General features: G+C 52.2%; 7 protein-coding genes across 7 annotated transcripts; 5 read left to right on the plus strand and 2 right to left on the minus strand.

The window, feature by feature from the left end:
• Window positions 1–44: 44 nt before the first annotated feature.
• CPAR01_01174 (3-hydroxymethyl-3-methylglutaryl-CoA lyase) lies at window positions 45–4820 on the plus strand (the record flags this gene model as incomplete). The annotated part of the gene is made up of 8 exons (XM_060485463.1): window positions 45–481; window positions 566–1540; window positions 1820–1887; window positions 2777–2810; window positions 2867–3037; window positions 3327–3457; window positions 3504–4420; window positions 4485–4820. 8 exons carry the CDS (start codon window positions 45–47, stop codon window positions 4818–4820), a joined length of 3069 nt encoding a protein of 1022 aa, XP_060356320.1.
• Window positions 4821–5797: 977 nt separating this feature from the next.
• On the plus strand, window positions 5798–6295 carry CPAR01_01175 (uncharacterized protein; the record flags this gene model as incomplete). Its single annotated transcript, XM_060485464.1, has 1 exon — window positions 5798–6295. A coding segment is annotated over one exon (498 nt), but the record flags the coding sequence as incomplete, so codon positions are not given.
• Window positions 6296–7728: 1433 nt separating this feature from the next.
• On the plus strand, window positions 7729–8820 carry CPAR01_01176 (uncharacterized protein; the record flags this gene model as incomplete). Its single annotated transcript, XM_060485465.1, has 1 exon — window positions 7729–8820. The coding sequence occupies one exon, from the start codon at window positions 7729–7731 to the stop codon at window positions 8818–8820; it is 1092 nt and encodes a 363-aa protein (XP_060356322.1).
• Window positions 8821–9997: 1177 nt separating this feature from the next.
• CPAR01_01177 (uncharacterized protein) lies at window positions 9998–10495 on the minus strand (the record flags this gene model as incomplete). The annotated part of the gene is made up of 1 exon (XM_060485466.1): window positions 9998–10495. One exon carries the CDS (start codon window positions 10493–10495, stop codon window positions 9998–10000), a length of 498 nt encoding a protein of 165 aa, XP_060356323.1.
• A 386-nt stretch (window positions 10496–10881) lies between these two features.
• CPAR01_01178 (uncharacterized protein) lies at window positions 10882–11824 on the plus strand (the record flags this gene model as incomplete). Its single annotated transcript, XM_060485467.1, has 5 exons — window positions 10882–10958; window positions 11010–11025; window positions 11085–11177; window positions 11254–11647; window positions 11694–11824. 5 exons carry the CDS (start codon window positions 10882–10884, stop codon window positions 11822–11824), a joined length of 711 nt encoding a protein of 236 aa, XP_060356324.1.
• A 227-nt stretch (window positions 11825–12051) lies between these two features.
• CPAR01_01179 (major facilitator superfamily transporter) lies at window positions 12052–14016 on the plus strand (the record flags this gene model as incomplete). Its single annotated transcript, XM_060485468.1, has 2 exons — window positions 12052–12824; window positions 12882–14016. The coding sequence occupies 2 exons, from the start codon at window positions 12052–12054 to the stop codon at window positions 14014–14016; spliced, it is 1908 nt and encodes a 635-aa protein (XP_060356325.1).
• Window positions 14017–14348: 332 nt separating this feature from the next.
• On the minus strand, window positions 14349–15989 carry CPAR01_01180 (fumonisin esterase; the record flags this gene model as incomplete). Its single annotated transcript, XM_060485469.1, has 1 exon — window positions 14349–15989. The coding sequence occupies one exon, from the start codon at window positions 15987–15989 to the stop codon at window positions 14349–14351; it is 1641 nt and encodes a 546-aa protein (XP_060356326.1).
• Window positions 15990–16450: the final 461 nt, after the last annotated feature.

The following is a 16450-nucleotide window of genomic DNA, read 5'->3' on the forward strand; positions in this document are numbered from 1 at the left end:
AGCGATCTTTGGTATTCTCTTCTACTGCTAAACCTCGATCCAATATGGCGGGCTCCAAGACTGTGAGAATCGTCGAGGTTGGGCCTCGTGACGGCCTTCAAAATATCAAGACGGTGGTGGATACGTCGACGAAGCTGGAACTCATCCAAAGATTACAGGATGCAGGACTCCAGAATGTCGAAATCACGTCTGTCGTTTCACCAAAGGCCATACCGCAACTTGCAGATTGCCGCAAAATACTTTCCGCCCCTGTTGTGAAGAGGTGGCAACAAACCAATGGTACACTGCGTATGCCAGTTTTGGTTCCAAACACCAAAGGCTTACGCATCGCCCTCGAACATGGTGTTAGGGAAGTGGCTGTCTTCGTCAGTGCGACAGAAGGCTTCAGTCGAGCAAACATCAACTGCACTGTCGATGAGAGCTTGGAGCGTGCCAAGCAGGTGGCCTCGGTGGCCAGTGCAGCCGGGGTGCTTGTGAGGGGGTGAGTTCGTTTTTCTTTCCTGGAATGTTTGTTGGTCTTTCAGGCTAGATATACAGTCATCTAACTTCGTTTCTCTTATGGCAGATACGTCTCTTGCATCTTTGCCGACCCTTTCGACGGTCCTACTCCTTTACCTGCAGTCTCCCGCGCTGTGCGAAGCTTACTCGATATGGGCTGCTACGAAGTCAGCCTTGGAGATACTTTGGGTGTCGGAACACCACCAGACGTTCGACGGCTACTTGAATATCTCAAGGCTCAGAACATCCATACCGAGAGATTAGCTGGCCACTTCCACGATACCTACGGGCAAGCTCTAGCCAATGTGTGGACGGCGTACGAATGCGGTCTACGAACCTTTGATAGCAGCGTTGGCGGCCTAGGCGGTTGCCCTTTTGCACCAGGTGCTAAGGGAAATGTGGCTACGGAAGATGTTGTATATTTGTTTCAGCAAGCTGGGGTTGATACCGGTGTAGACCTCCAGCAAGTAGTTGACACCGGGGTTTGGATCTCCCAGGCCCTAGCGAAACCCAACGACAGCCGGGCTGGAGCGGCTCTCGCCAGCAAATCGAAGATCTCATCAACAAAATCATCGAAGATCACCGATCGGCCAAAGGAGGCGTTGGAGTGGTCAATCTTGGAACAGTCTGACAACGTTGTCGTTCGGCGGGCTGGAGCGAACGGTAATATCGTTCTCAACAAGCCTCGAAACGGAAATACCCTCACTTTTCCGATGATATCCGAGATCATCCAGGCATTCAAGTCATTTGAGAGCGACGCCTCAATATCTCGTGTTCTTATTAGCGCAAATGGCAAATTCTTCTGCACTGGGATGGACCTGAGCCAGGCTGCACAGGCAGTCGGCCGGGGCGGTGACGCAAGTTCGAAGCTGTTCCAGGCATTGACAGACTTATTCGAGCTCATCGACAACTCTCCAAAGGTCACGGTCGCCTGCATACAAGGGCCGGCTTTCGGCGGTGGCATTGGATTAGCATTTTCTTGCGACATCAGGATTTCCATCAGCTCGGCAAGCTTCACATTGTCTGAGGCCAAACTTGGCATGTGTCCTGCCGTAATTTCGAGATACGTCATCAGGGAATGGGGATTTGGACTCTCGAGGGAAGCCATGCTCACAGCACGGTCTCTGACAGCTTCCGAGTTGAAGTCTGCTGGCGCCATCTCGATGGTTGCTGACACGCCTTCGGAACTGGACATCATAACGAAAACCCTCCTCACGCAACTTCGACACTCGTCGCCCGGGGGTTCAAGCATGTCGAAAGAATTAGTCAAGTTAAGTTGGAGACACGCGGGAATGCCAGAGCAGCGGGACGGGATTTCCAGGCTTTTCAAGACCATGATGGAGCCTGGCTCTGATGCCGTCCATGGGATAGCAGAATTCCAGCAGAAGCGTAAGGTCAACTGGGATTCCCTAAATCAGGTTCCGCGGGCAAAGATCTAGTATGAAATATCTAGTACAGTACTAAGATGCTTAGTTCAATTGCTTTGAGTAGATACAATGACAGTGACATGTCGGCCGCAACAACAAGCTACAACTTAAAACCAGCTGTAATACCCACAACCAGGTTGGCTCATCCGGATGAAAAGAATGGGGAAAGCGATGGAAGTGAACCCACTGCGCTGCTGCGGGCCGTTAATGCCCCCACGCAGACATACATAAACCCCGGTTACCCCGCATTACGGCTCAGCATTACCCCGTATCAATGCCCATCGGTCAATTTCACTTTGGGGCGGATGAGCGCATCTGGGACCTCAGCAACTATATTCATTACATCACTTCGCCCTGCCCGAAAACTGTAGACAACATCAACATGGCGGAGCCCGCGGAATCATCCACAACGAGGCCAGAGAGAAGTCCGGAGTCGAGGTCACCACCAGCCACCGCAGGCATCAAACGCATCCGCCAGGCCTGTACCAGTTGCCGGTAGAGTTTCAAGCCCTTCATCCCTTCTTTGGCGGAGGCCCTATCAAAAGCCAAGTCGCGTGGAAGTCGCAGAGAAGCTGATATGTCGGCATTTGTCTTAGGCAGAAGAAGATCAAATGTTCCGGGGATCGACCAAGATGTATCAATTGTCGACGGGTGATGCAGCGGTGCCAATACGAACCCTACTCGGCAGTCTCGGCCTCCCTTTCTGGGAACTCGACTGCATTGCTACTTGGCTTGACTAAAGATGTAATCACTGTTATAAGTGTTTGGCCCTAGAAGATCAGCAGGCTGACGACGTGACCCTGTCTAGACGGACCTTCTACAGAGAATTTCTATGATTGAAAGCAAATTAGCTCAGTTGAGCGACCGCGAATCTCAAGAATTCAGGTATGCCTCCATCGTCAGACTTTTTAACCTAGGATTGTCGTGCTAATACAGCTCAGTTCCGCCGCTTTCAACGAGGCCAATCTGCCTATGGAAGACCACAACACTGTGGAAGAGCAGCCTCAATTCCAATCAAATGAACAAGAAGATGTTTTAGGCGTTCCTGGTTTGGTCAACCAATCATCACCCAACATGTCAACTACCTGGCGTTCAGGAAGCTCGCAGTCCCAGTCAGTCTTCTTCGGCGCCTTTGGTAGCTTAAGCACAAAGGACTCCAAAAAAAAAAAAAAAAAAGCTAACATGACGGTTCAGAACATTCAGTACATTTCCGCCGGATTCGGTAACACAGTCGCTGGTCGACACTTTCTTTCAATGGTGTCATAACCAGCCATACTCTTATTTTCACGAGGGAAGCTTCCGGCAGAAACTAGCGGATGGCCAGCTTTCGAAATGCGTGCTTCTGGCTGTCTTAGCATCTTCCTTGAGGTTCTCAAAACACGAATACTATCGAGACAACAGATCCAATGCCATTGAAGCATATGCAAGAGAAGCATGGTTATCCGTTCTGGGCGATCACATGACGGTGGAAGATTCTTGCAACCTTGAGGTCGCCCAAGCCACCAATATCCTGGCCATCATTGACTTTACCGGTGAGTATTTTGACAACTGGGTCTTCCTCACTAACGCCTTTGTCAGCCGGCCGAACCAGCTCCGCGTGGCTCAAGATTGGGATGGCGATTCGGATAGCTCAGGATCTCCAACTGATGAAGGAGCCCAGTGAAACTCTTCCTCTGGTGGAGCAGGAAGAAAGGCGGAGATCCTTCTGGTCAATCTACCTTCTCGACAAACTGGTCTCCCTCGGCAAACACAGACATTTCGCCATCTTAGACGAGGACTGCCATGTGCGACTACCTTGCGACGAGCTGACATTTCGTTCTGGCGGATGGGGCCAGAATGTGACGCTCCGTCAGCTTCTCGATTGGAGCACCGATGTTGGCGTTGAGAGTGGATTCCCAGTAGCCATCTTGGCATCATCCGTACTCGCTCGCTGCACACGAAGGCTTCTTCACGACCGCAATACCGATGAGACTCCCCCTTGGGACTCGAAATCGGAGTTTGCATCAATCACATCGCTCCTTCTCCTCGTCGAGTCCCGCCTCCAAGTCGATCAACATCCCATTAGGAATGTTGTCGATACTTACAGGCTTGATGATGGTGTCATAGATCACCCCGCAATGGGCCATGTCATCTTTGCACGTACAGTATTCCATGTCTGCTACTGCCTTCTGTACCATCCGTTCCTTGTGCGAGAGCAAGTTCGGAGAGTCAAGTGTCAAGTTCCATCAAGTTTCATGCGCCTCGCCTCACAGAAGAGCTATGAACATGCTCGGGATCTGGTCAATTTGTTGCACGATGCAGAAGCAGTAGGGTGCCATCTAGGTGCTTCATTCTACGCATATTCAGCGTGCCTAGCTGGCAGCATTCTCTCGCTTCACATGCACACCGAGAAGGATACCGAGAGCCAGCGTCACTTGGAACTACTGAGTGCAACCCAAGACAGCATATCAATACTTGAAGGAATGGCAAAGTTTTGGGATCATGCGTCCAAAATTGTAAGTTCTCAATTGCTCGGTGAGTTGGTGTATTTCAGCCATGTATGGGCTAACATTAGTATAGCACCATCGGCTGCTGACTTTCAATGCGAACGCTTATCTTTTCGATTCACTCCTTGACACGCAGCTGAAATCAGTCATGGATCCGGGATGGGAAAGATCCCTCTGGTCGATGGTTGATTACGGGGAGATGTGCCGCGAATCAAATCTATCTATCCCAAGTCCGAAAATACCAGCGCCTTCGGATTCTCCGAGCTTTCCAGACCTCGAACTAGAAAGTGAACAGATGCTGGATTTGGGACTTGGTGTACAACAAATATCACAGATCGACGACAACCTGATGAACTTTGATACTCCTAACATCAAGTATCTTCTTGAGCTTGCTTCTGGCGGAGGTTAGCATAGCCTCAACTCAATGCAGCGGCTCATCCTACCTACTTTTGCAAACGAATATCTCGCTGGTTGTGGTCGCCAAGGGGATTGTCATGTTAATCGGACACACACATTCATAGTGTGGCTTTCTAGAAGTGGCCTTAAGCTACTAGGTCCTGTTGAAAGAATCATTATGTTAGATATAGTAGCAAGCGAGCAGTAACGCAGGAGCGTACCTCCCTTAGTTAGGGCAATTCAGTTCCATGGGTAGTGAGGAAGTTGACGTCACAGGGAGGAAAGAGCAATGGAAAGATGAAATTCGACTGTCTAAGGTATCCACCCAAGGTGTCTACTTCATGTGCATCTTTCTTGACGAGCATTGAAGGTACCTAGTACTAGGCAGTACTTTACCTAGGCAGGGTTGCTTCCACAACTGACTTTTGTTTGTCCCTTTCACTCCGCTCTTTCCTCTTTGTCACACACACAGTGCCACATCTTTGATCGAGGTCAAAAAGGATTCATAGGCAGGCAATACCTTCACTCAGTCTATTTAATCCCCCCCACCCTGCGAAGACTTTTCTTCCTTCCATCACAGCACACCAAATCGCCAACATGGACACCAACAAGATCAATTAGAAGGATGCGTTCTTTTCTTCTACTAGGATTTGCACGATGAAGACACCGATTCACTTATCGCAGGCAAAGTGACATACGACAACTTCATCGTGGAGTCTACGAAGGGAGAGCGCTTACCTCTCAACACCTTGTCTCGTCCCCGGTCGTGGAATCCCCTGCTATGGCACCTCATACGATCCTCTCTGTATCAGAAAGGCAAGCGGCTACGATGTTGCGTTTCATTTTCTAACCTGAAAGTTAGGCCTAGATCTTGGAGAAAATAGCAGCAAGAGCAATCACGATTGGCTTCACGGTTCTCCCCCCGAGACTCAGGAGCCTTGGGCGAATCGGATGTAACTCTTTGACATCTACAGCGGACAAGTTGACTATTACGAACGAAGTGATTACGAGAATGACCAAAATCAGATATTCTGGGTTCTGGAATATTTGGAAGACCGCGCATTCCAAAATGTCGCCTGGAACCTGACAATGACTGAGGCGTGGATCAGCAGCCCCTATCTCCTAGAATTCGAAAACTTTCAGGGTCATCGGCTTGACTGGGCGGTGTCTCTTCCCGTCAATGGGGCTTCATCAAGCGAACTAGGTTTGCCGCATATTCTCGATCTCGAGGAAGGATTTGTCATCAAACATGAGGTTGGCTCGAACGTAATTCGTCTTCATTCTGATAAATGCCGGCTGAGAGATGGAGACTTACTCAGCTTAGCATACTTCCATTACACAACTATGCTTCGCTGGGCTAACCAAATGATGGCAAGAGGCGGCGTTACGAGCATTCAAGACTTCTTTCAAAGCTGGTCGGGAAATCGCCACTGGTCGAAACCGAATAACGCCGTTGATAGATTGATCATCTTGAAGGAGCTGTGGTAGTGCATCAGGATGATAAGCCAATCAGGCTAGTGAAGGGCTTCGAAAGCCTAGCGAACTGGTTTTTGAGAGAGGAAGGCAGGGGTCATTGAATGAGATGAGACTCGAGATAACGATTGGACATAGGATCTTTGGGAATCTTGAGCGAGACGGTCGCTGTAGTTTCAGGATGGGGATACTGCTCGATTTTAACGAGCACTACAACGCAGCAGAATGGGAGAGTTTTTTCGAGAGGAAATAAGGTATAGCTCAATTAATTTCTTTCTAGAATGGAACGTTGTTCCGGGAGTGTTGGCTTTTTCTTCATGACATACTCAAATCTTAAGCTGAGCGATAGTACCTAGTCCGACTCAAGGGCAAACCTGCCACATCCATGAGCAACCCAGTGGAAGGCTCCCCCATGTTATTGGGTGCGTATCGTAACCGCTAACTAAGGCAGGTTCGGTAAGGTAAACGGGCGAGACGCACTACCTCCCGTCCCTGGCAATGCTCAAGACGTTGAGGTTCCACTTCCTTCCCTTCCGTCACCAGGAGGGCAGGAAGCCTGAGGCGCACCTTCCGCAAACGCCACGAGAAGCCCTCATATACTCCGTCAAGTCCATTCCTGTCACCAGCCAGCAGGCGCCCCCCTAGGTCGGGGGGTCAGGTCAAACTGGCTGGGTGGTGGAGAGGTTAATGGTCCAACGATTATACGCCAACCAGCCTACTCGACGACAGGCTTAGCGAGTACCCGAGTTCGAGTCCCAGTATGAGCACCAAGAGATGTAGCCCCCAGTCCAGCATCGGGGGGTGAACTCTTTTGCTTTTTGGTGCTTTGGATCTATTGATGTGCTTACATGATCGAGGCCTAAGCTACCTTACCGCGCTTCATTGACGACTGCTGCTTGCCTCATTACCAGTCCCCTCGCACTCACCTTGGAGGAGAAGGCCCGTTTCAGGCTCCAAACATAGACCGTAACCTGTATAAAGTAGCTCAATGGTGTCTCATCTTATTTTGAAGTAAAATGCGTCACGTCGGTATGAAACTAGGTCATTCCCTTCTCTTTCTCTTCAAAGCGAAAGAGGTTTCATGTGTAAAAGATAGGGCCGCCTCCAAGCCGTACTCGACGACCCAAAATCAAACGCATCGTGACATGAGAATAGAGCTTCACGGAAAACCTGACGAGCTAAAAGTTTCCCGCAGATTAGCAGTTGCAATGTATTGGTATATATATATCACCTGCTCAAGAAGCATCAAAACCAAGGTACTCACTCCTGACATCGACCGACATACCACTCAGATCACTGCCATGGGATTGATGACACTAGTCCACGTGGTCTTTCTCTGCATCGCGCTTCACCAGTTGTTGAAAATCATAGCCATATGGCTAATAACTGGCAGTTGGCACAATCTCTGGAGAATCATACCGTGTATCGCAGACGACGAAGAGTCCAACATGTCCGACCACGAGTCTTCACTCAACTGGGGCGACGAGTTTTCCTTCCTCATCTTCGACTACTCACTTCTCTCTGATGAAGAGGCTTTGGTTCAGCTCTTCCTCGCATGTGTGATGATCAGGCACCAGTCAATCAGAAATGTAGACGAGGAACAGGATGTTGATCCTTCTCACTGGGTGTACTTCCCCTGGCGGGTTATGGAGGCCATCAGGCCGCGTTTCGGTATGTATTGGGCATCTCTAAGCTTCAGACCAGACATTACTCACGCGCTCGGTGTAGAAATTCAAAGCGAGGACGGGTTTTCAATCAACGTGAACTCTGAATCCGTACACGCTAATTCAATGCCCATTCCCGGCGTCGATCAGCACATCGAGCAAAGTAAGTGGCTCACACAGCCGCCTCACGACATCGCCCTTCCCTCTCCGCGAGATGATTCAATGCTCGCCTGTCTACGCGCCGAGTTCGACAAGGGGAGCGCAGTTACTGGTCAACCTTTCAACATCCGCTATGAGCTAGGTATGTTCCACCGGGACCTCTATCAGCAACTCACGATGTACCGCTACCGCCGCCTGCGCAGCATCGGTCCCATCACAAGACAAGTCGTCGCTGCGCGAGCCAACAGCCTGTGGGCGAGTAACCCATCCCTACGCCGATTTGAAGAGCAGCACGAGACGGTACCATGGGGCGTCCCAGTGCCCTTTCTAACCTTCCAATTTCTCAACTTTCTCCCGGCGCCCATCGACCCTGGTCCGGGTCTGGAGCGGTCGTGGGTCAGTCAGTTCCAGATTGTCTGTAGTCCCGTCGCCCGCATCGCCTACGTCCGGATCAAGCCGGGCCGTGCTTATAGTGTGAACGGGATGACGGTCGAGGAGGCGGAGTGGATGATTGGCGGGATGAGGCTTCTCCACGTGGAGATGCTGCGTATCTGGGGTCCCTGTCGTCGCCAGCCGATGTTCTGGTCGGGTGAAGATTTGGCCGCGTTTGCGCGGGATGTCTTTGATGGTGCCGCGGTGAAAGGGAGAGTTCATCTAGATGCGATCTCGAGTGCCAGGGAACATTGGAGGTTTATCCGAGAGATGGAGGGTGTTTGATCTCTCATTGGCTTCGTGGGTGGACTGGGAGAGAGTTTCATCTGGGGGATCTTGTCATTTATTGTTGCTTCCATGGATTAAGGTAGATTTCTTTCCGTCAGTTAGTCCTGGTAGACTTTAGGCAGTAGGCTTTGGTTGGTAGATGCCCGAGTATTCAATCATCATTTTTGTGTTTCTGTTGCTATCCCTATCCCTATCCCAAATAGGGTGGTTGGTTTGAACCGTGGGTAGACGAAGAGGTTAGTTGAACTATTGATCTTCTGCGTGAGGTGGAAAATGGAGGTTCCAACCAAAGGTTGGACAGGCCACGATTATTGTAAGTATGGTCTGTAAGTGGCCCCTGTACGGGCCTGCGGCCTCGAGGTCGAATTGGACTTCCAATTCGACAGTTTCAACTGAGGAACTTGCAATCAGGGTTTGAAGAATACAAACATCCCATTTGCTCGACTTATCGCCATGTAGGATAGGTAGCGGCAGATGACCAACAGATGAATCGAAGTAGGGGTTGAAACTCGGATATGGAATCGTGTTTACCCCTGTCGCCAATGCCGGACGGATCGTATTGGCATCGGTGATCGTTCGTCGGCCAAGGAGGTCAAGCTCCGGAACATTGAAAATCGTTCGCTTGGCGAAACGGGGGCACCGTGGTGGCGATCCACTTCGTGACCAGTCCGTCGAAAGTCTGCCGACCCGGTCCGTAAGTCCGGAGGGCTGACGGGGCGGGCAAGCCTTTCAAAAGGATTCTTCGCTCGAGTCTCTGCCTTCTTGTCTCGAAGTCCACGCCAAGTGATCAAAATGTTCACCGCAATTGCACACTTGCGGTTGTTTTTCGCGGCGGTCGGGCGAGACTGTTTTTCCTCCTTCGCGACGGGTTACCTGTTCAGGCTCTATGCATCCAGCAACGGGACTTTCGGTGGGTAATATCGTGTGATTGGCCGCTGCAAGGGATTGGGAAGGGAGAATCGTATTTTGCATTCACGTGGACTCGTGGAGTCTCCAGACCCAGATATATCGCGAGGTGGAGGAAAATGGAGGGAAAGGTGGAGGATGTGAAGTTGGAAAAATATGTTACATAATCCCTCACCCAAAAAGCCGGGCTCAACCGGAGAGTTCACGGACACTCCCTACGAGACGGGATGCTTCATTGGCTAATCTTGCAGGATTATCTGGATCTGAGTTACTGAATTATCATGATACTGGAGCGGTCGGCAGATTGAGGAGGGGAAAGGTAACGTTGACTACAGGCGTACGTGAGTCGTGAGGCGATGTCGTACGAGGCATCCACATGCAATGAACCTGAATGGCGGCTGCAATAACCTTGGTCAATAGAGAGAAATGAAGGGGTTTTATTCAATGGTTGGCTGATAGAGAGCTCGGAATGCTTCAGTTGACTGCGTTTCATCAACTTTCGGGCCGTCAGGAGGCATCCGAATCTTGGCAGCGTCCAGGCGCCGGTTGAGGCTGCGGGAGTGGCTGATCGTCTAGTCCTCTTTGCTTTCACTTTGACTAGGTAGCTGGCTGAGTAAGAGTTTGGCTGCGCATATGATGTCGTTGAAATACGAACAAAGCAAGGGCTTAAGCTGGCATGGCTCATCCAAAAACTCTGTTTTATCCCTCCCTTGCCTAATGCCATTATTGCTTCATCGCTACCTACCTCGAAGTGGTAATCAGACATCAAACAGATGGTGTTGCGGGGAGTGGCTGGATAACTGGAGATGGGATGGACATGTGCGTGGGAGCATCCCATGGAGAGAAAGAAACGAAGGCTGGAGAGAAGCTGGAGAGAAAAGACTGGACCCAGAACGGCTGGAGACGGCGCCGCACACTGCATCCAGTTCTGCGAGGGCGAGGTTCGGGCCCACCGGCCCAACGACGTCATCCGTTGGTGCTATGCATCCCGCTTTGCCCAGTTTGGCAGCCCGGAAAGGTGACTGCCTTTTGGTGTCATTGGGGAGCTTAAACAGAGAAATGGAGATGGCCTTCCCAGAGCAGCTAAGCATGGCAAGGTTAGCGGGAAATGGGAATAAGAAATCGGGGAGAAGTAAAAAAAAGTTTACGACCATGATCGTCATTGCTAAATCCTTGCGGATCTCTGTTCCTTCTGGTGTGCCAATCATGGTGTTCCTTGACTTTGCCAGGTACAGCTGAGGGCTGCCTGCCACTCCCGTCGTCAACTGCGACGCCACTAGAGCCGCGCAGGACAAGGTACGTTCGTCAGTACGGAACGGTGCGTGTGTGGTAGGTATTTTCCACGGGCAAACAAGCTTTGGAAGCCGCCCTTCGCCAAGTCTGCTGCCGCTCTACCGCAACTTGGCACCAGCCTCAAGTACGTACCTCCCACCTCTGACGCTTCTCTGGTAGGAGCCGAAGCGCAAACTTCCACACATCACCAAAACCTGCGTCCGGATGGGCAGCGTGACTGGAATTTGACAGCACAGGAACGGTGTCGACGAGTTCAGCCATCAAAATCTCACTAGAAGAAAACGTTTCCAAGGGCAGCGTCAAACTCAATTACTCCACATATTGGCTAGACTGGCACGCTACGTTCGTTCCTTGTGGGCTCCTCGCAAACCACTACATTTCGACCCTCCTCCGGACTCCCTCCGGCGAATCCACATTGTCAACGATCCGCACCCGTCCCCGATTTTTCACCAGAATTGTCCTGTGACCGCTCGCGACTACAGCTCCCATCGAACGGTTGACGCTACCTTTGGTGCTCAGTTTGCTTACTACGTTGCCCTGCTACGGTACCCTTCTGTCTTCCTTTCAACTCGCCCGCCCCCGTATCCCACACACCCACGCCCCTCCAACGCTACGTCTGGTTTAAGTGGGACGTGCTGCGCTAGAGGTTGCCTGTTTCGCGCCACCAACAGTGGACGGTGATGTCACGGGTGGGCGACTGCACGTTTGGGAAGCCGACTGGGCATGGCTCTACGTCGACAGCAACAGGCGCGTTGGGTCATGGCGGCAGGGTCTGCGTCCCTCGGCTTCCGTCCGAAGTTGACCGCCCCATTGATATATCTTGAAGCCTCGCCCGAGCAGGCAGGTTTGGCTGATCCCTTGGTTCTCCCGAATCATCCAGACTTTTGGTCTATAGAGGTTGTCCTTACGCCTAATCATCTCTCTTATCCTCCTTCGTTGTCGGCTGGCCTCCCGAAAAACAGGAGCAAGCGATACCCTGACCTTCTGTTGACCGTCCTGCACCTTACATCTGCATGACAACAGCTCAACATGGCTGGCACACGATTTGCTGAGGAACCGCCTCAGGTCATCAACCAGGCTGACCTCGAAGTCGCCAACGAGAAGCTCGAGTCCCGCGACGAGCGCAACGTCATTGACGGTACCAGCGCTAGCGATACAGCAGCTTCAAAAGAGCACGACCCAACCATTGATCACTCGGAGCACCTGAACGGCAACGGCGCCCTCAATGGCAACGGTAACGGCGCCAAGCTGGAGAAGCTAGGCACCTATGACAAGTACGAAATTACCGAGGACGACTGTTACGAAGAGCTGGGCTTCTGCTTCCCTAAGTGGAAAAAGTGGTACATCCTCACCGTCATCTTCTGGGTCCAGGTATCGATGAACTTCAACACCTCGCTTTACTCCAATGCCATCGGCGGCATCTCGGAGGAGTTCAACGTCAGCGCCCAGGCCGGTCGCTGCGGTGCCATGATCTTCCTCGTGCTTTACGCCTTTGGCTGCGAACTTTGGGCCCCGTGGTCAGAGGAGTTTGGCCGCTGGCCGGTTCTCCAGCTTTCGCTATTCCTCGTCAATATTTGGCAGATTCCCGTGGCTCTGGCGCCCAACTTTGCGACCATCATGGTTGGTCGCGCCTTGGGCGGTTTGTCGTCCGCTGGTGGCTCCGTCACACTCGGTATGATTGCCGATTTGTTCGAGTCCGACAAGCAGCAGTACGCTGTCGCATATGTCGTCTTCTCCTCAGTCGGAGGATCCGTTCTTGGTCCCATCGTGGGTGGCTTCACCGAGGAATACTTGCACTGGAGGTATGTGGCATTTGACTAATATGATATTGATTGATGACAACTAATGTATGTGCTTAGATGGTCCATCTGGGTCCAGCTCATTTTTGGAGTTGCGGTCCAGGCTGTCCACGCCCTTACCGTTCCTGAGACACGCACAACTATCATGATGAACCGCATCGCCAAGAGGCGCAGAAAGGAGGGCAACTCCAACATCTGGGGTCCCGACGAGCTCGTCCCCTTCAAGGACCGCTTCTCGGCCAAGGAGGTCATCACGACCTGGATCCGTCCCTTCAAGATGTTCCTCACCGAGCCTATCGTTCTGGTGTTGTCACTTCTCTCCGGTTTCTCTGACGCACTCATATTCATGTTCATCCAGTCGTTCGTTCTCGTCTATGGACAGTGGAACTTCACCACCGTTCAGGTTGGGTTGGCCTTCATTCCCATTGGTATCGGCTATGTTCTCGCATGGCTCCTCTTCATCCCTGCCATCAAGCGCAACATCAAGGAGCGTGCGGCCAAACCGAACGATGATAGAGCACAGTACGAGTCTCGTCTTTGGTTCCTTCTGTACACCGCGCCTTGCTTGCCTATTGGCTTGATTGGTTTTGCCTGGACTATTCAGGGACCTCCCATCCACTGGATCGGCTCTATGGTCTTCGCAGCCATTGTTGGTATCGCCAATTACGCCATCTACATGGCCACCATTGACTACATGATCTGTGCCTACGGACCATACTCCGCGTCAGCAACTGGCGGCAACGGTTGGGCCCGTGACTTCCTTGCAGGTGTCCTTACCGTCCCTGCCACGCCCTTCTTCACCAACATTGGCGCAGGTACCGGAAAGAACCTTGAGTATGCTTGCACGATCCTGTTCTGCGTCTCATTCATTCTCGTCGTCGCTGTCTATGTCATCTACTGGAAGGGTCCTACCTTGCGCGCACGCTCGCCGTTCGCTCAGAAGCTGGCCGGCGCCAGAGATGATGCGGGCGGTCGTCGCGTCAGCCATGTTGGAGGTGCGGACAGGCGCGCGAGTGTTGCCTCCGGCGCTTCTGGTGCTGAGCGCCCTGATCGTCCGGCGTACGGACGTTCTTACAGCCAAAATTCGCGCTTCTTTGGCGAGAACCGTGTGACGCCTCGCGGCACTCCCAGAGGCACTCCCTCTGCGAGCAGACGTAACAGTTATGTTGGTACCAGGCGCCAGGTCGCAAAGTAATGTCTACTCCATATGGGGCCCCCGGGCCTTACCTGAGCTCCAAAAGTTGATTTCACGATCCTTGATACCCTAAACCTTGTCTTATCTACTAGCTAGACATAGTCATAATAAAGTAAATCACGAATAATGCAATGATCACTCTATGGTCCACCTGTCATCAGGCGTGGGCTCATTACTTACCCTGTCAATACTTCTGTCAGGCCGAAGTCTTCACACGGTGCGGATTATCAGCCAGAGCAGCGCATCTCCGAGTATGGTAATCATTCAAAGATCCTTGACGCGAAACTACTGATGTTGATAGCATCATACCAGTTCTCTATCGTCACAACCATCTACGGGAATGGATTATACTCGCCTAACCCTGTACACACACCATCCATCTCAACGCCATCAATCCGCTCCACCACTTTCCCACCCGCTCCGAACCGAAGGACATCTCCCCCAGTCGCCTCACTCACAACCCGTGGTTCCCATCCGAACTTCTTCTGCGGGCCATGATATGGATCCTCAGCAAACGCCATGATGCGATCCTGCATCGCGTGGCTCACCTCAACCTCGAACTCCGTCGTCGGCGCAATATGATTCAACAGCCCATACGTACCAAACACTAAAGGTGTCTCGCTATTGTGATACGCGCCCAGCCAGTCATACACATTCAAATTAGGGAACTCGGCCGCATATTGGAACCGGAACACAGGGGCCTCGGTGGTGCTCAGCTGGTTCCGCGCGACGGTGGCGGCGTACGCCGCGCACACCCACACGACGTCGGCCTCCGTGACCAGCGTCTGCCAGGGCCCTTCTGTCAGGTTCTCCTTCGGCCAGGGGACCAGCGAGGAGAATTCGTTGGCTGTTAGGGAGATGAGGACCGGACGGCGGGCTAGTTTGCCCTCTGCTGCGCGGGCTTCGTAGTCGCGGAAGATGATGCGTTCGTCCTGGACCAGGGAGAAGAATATTGCTGGCGCTTCGCCCCGGTCGGTGTATTGGCCGATGAAGTTGCTGATTTGTGTGGGTGATACCCGGCGCATGCAGTCCAGCTCCGCCGTGCCGTCCTCGTCTTCGCAGTCGGCGCCGCAGGGGGATCCGCAGCCTACGTTCTGCGCGACGAAGGTAAAATTAGAGAACGTCAGATCCGCTTCGATTCCGGACTGCACGACGCCGGATTCCATGTAATATGACTGGGCGATCGGGTCGTCGTAGTACGCGTAGGCGTGGATATCCGCGCTGACTGACCCTGCGGACCGGCCCCACTGCATAATGCGGGCCGGGTCGCCGCCAAAGGCCGCGATATTCTCCTGTACCCATTCCAAAGCTGCGCGTTGGTCCAGTATGCCTAGATTCTGTGATATGCCCTCCGTGGCTAGCCCGCGCGCGTTGGGGAAGCCAAAAATGTTGACGCGGTAGTTGATCGTCACGATGATGGCCGACTGGGAGCGCTCGACCCACGATGTCGGGATTTGCCAGGGGAGGTCGATGCCGCCCATGATGAAGCCGCCGCCCGTCATGAAGAAGAGGACGGGAAAGCCGGCTTTCGTGGGCGGCGGGGTTGTGGGCTTCCAGATTGCGAGGTAGAGGCAGTCTTCGGAGGTTGCTTCGCCCTCCAGGCCCGAGGTGTCGTTTTGGGCGCCGTTGTAGATGAGGTTTCCCTTTGTGAGGGGCAGATTCCACATGGATTCTACGGAAGATACGAATTGAGGGCATGATGGCGGGAATTTTGTGGCGTATTGGGATCTGGTGGTGTTGTTGCGTCGGAGCTTTGCGGGAGGGAGCCAGCGGCGGGATGCGACGGGGGGTTCGGCGAAGGGGATGGAGCGCCATTGGAGGGTGTTTGGGGCGTCTGGGTCGATTATTCCTGTGAATGTGCCGGTTGAAGTTCTCACGGTGAGAGGGTTGTTGGGGTGTGAAGAGTTGGTGTTGCTGGCTGCTGCGCGGACGCTCGCGACCGAGGCGAGGAGGGATAAGATGGCGAGCTTCATCTTGAGATTGGGCATATTGCTACCGAGAGCTTTGAATCCGTCTGGAACGAAGCATTTGGATCTCAAGTAGATATGAATTATTTCTAGGTTCTTATCTACACTTGGTTTTGGTTGCCCCACCTCGCCCGGCTTTGGTGACCTTGATCTCATTCTAGAAGGTAGTAATGCGACGCGCATGTGGTCAGCAATCCTTTGAGAGGAAAACCGGGCAACTGTTAGCGGGTGATATGACGAATTGAAACTTGGCTATAAGCACTTAGCCTTGAGGTGAAATAAGGGGCGAGTCAAATAATCATGTCTGATCTGCTCTCTAACTTTTCTTCTCTAGCAGATGTCTGTGATGTTTGAAGTTGACTATCGTCAGAGTCGCAAATAATGAGGTGTAACGATAATCGCTTGACCCAATTAGTCGTCAAAAGAAATCGACAATCTCGCGGTCTCATCACAATTTATCGGAACTC

Source organism: Colletotrichum paranaense (assembly GCF_030867605.1).
Source record: "Colletotrichum paranaense strain IMI 384185 chromosome Unknown Scaffold_1.1, whole genome shotgun sequence".
In the NCBI taxonomy this organism is placed as follows: Eukaryota; Fungi; Ascomycota; class Sordariomycetes; order Glomerellales; family Glomerellaceae; genus Colletotrichum; species Colletotrichum paranaense.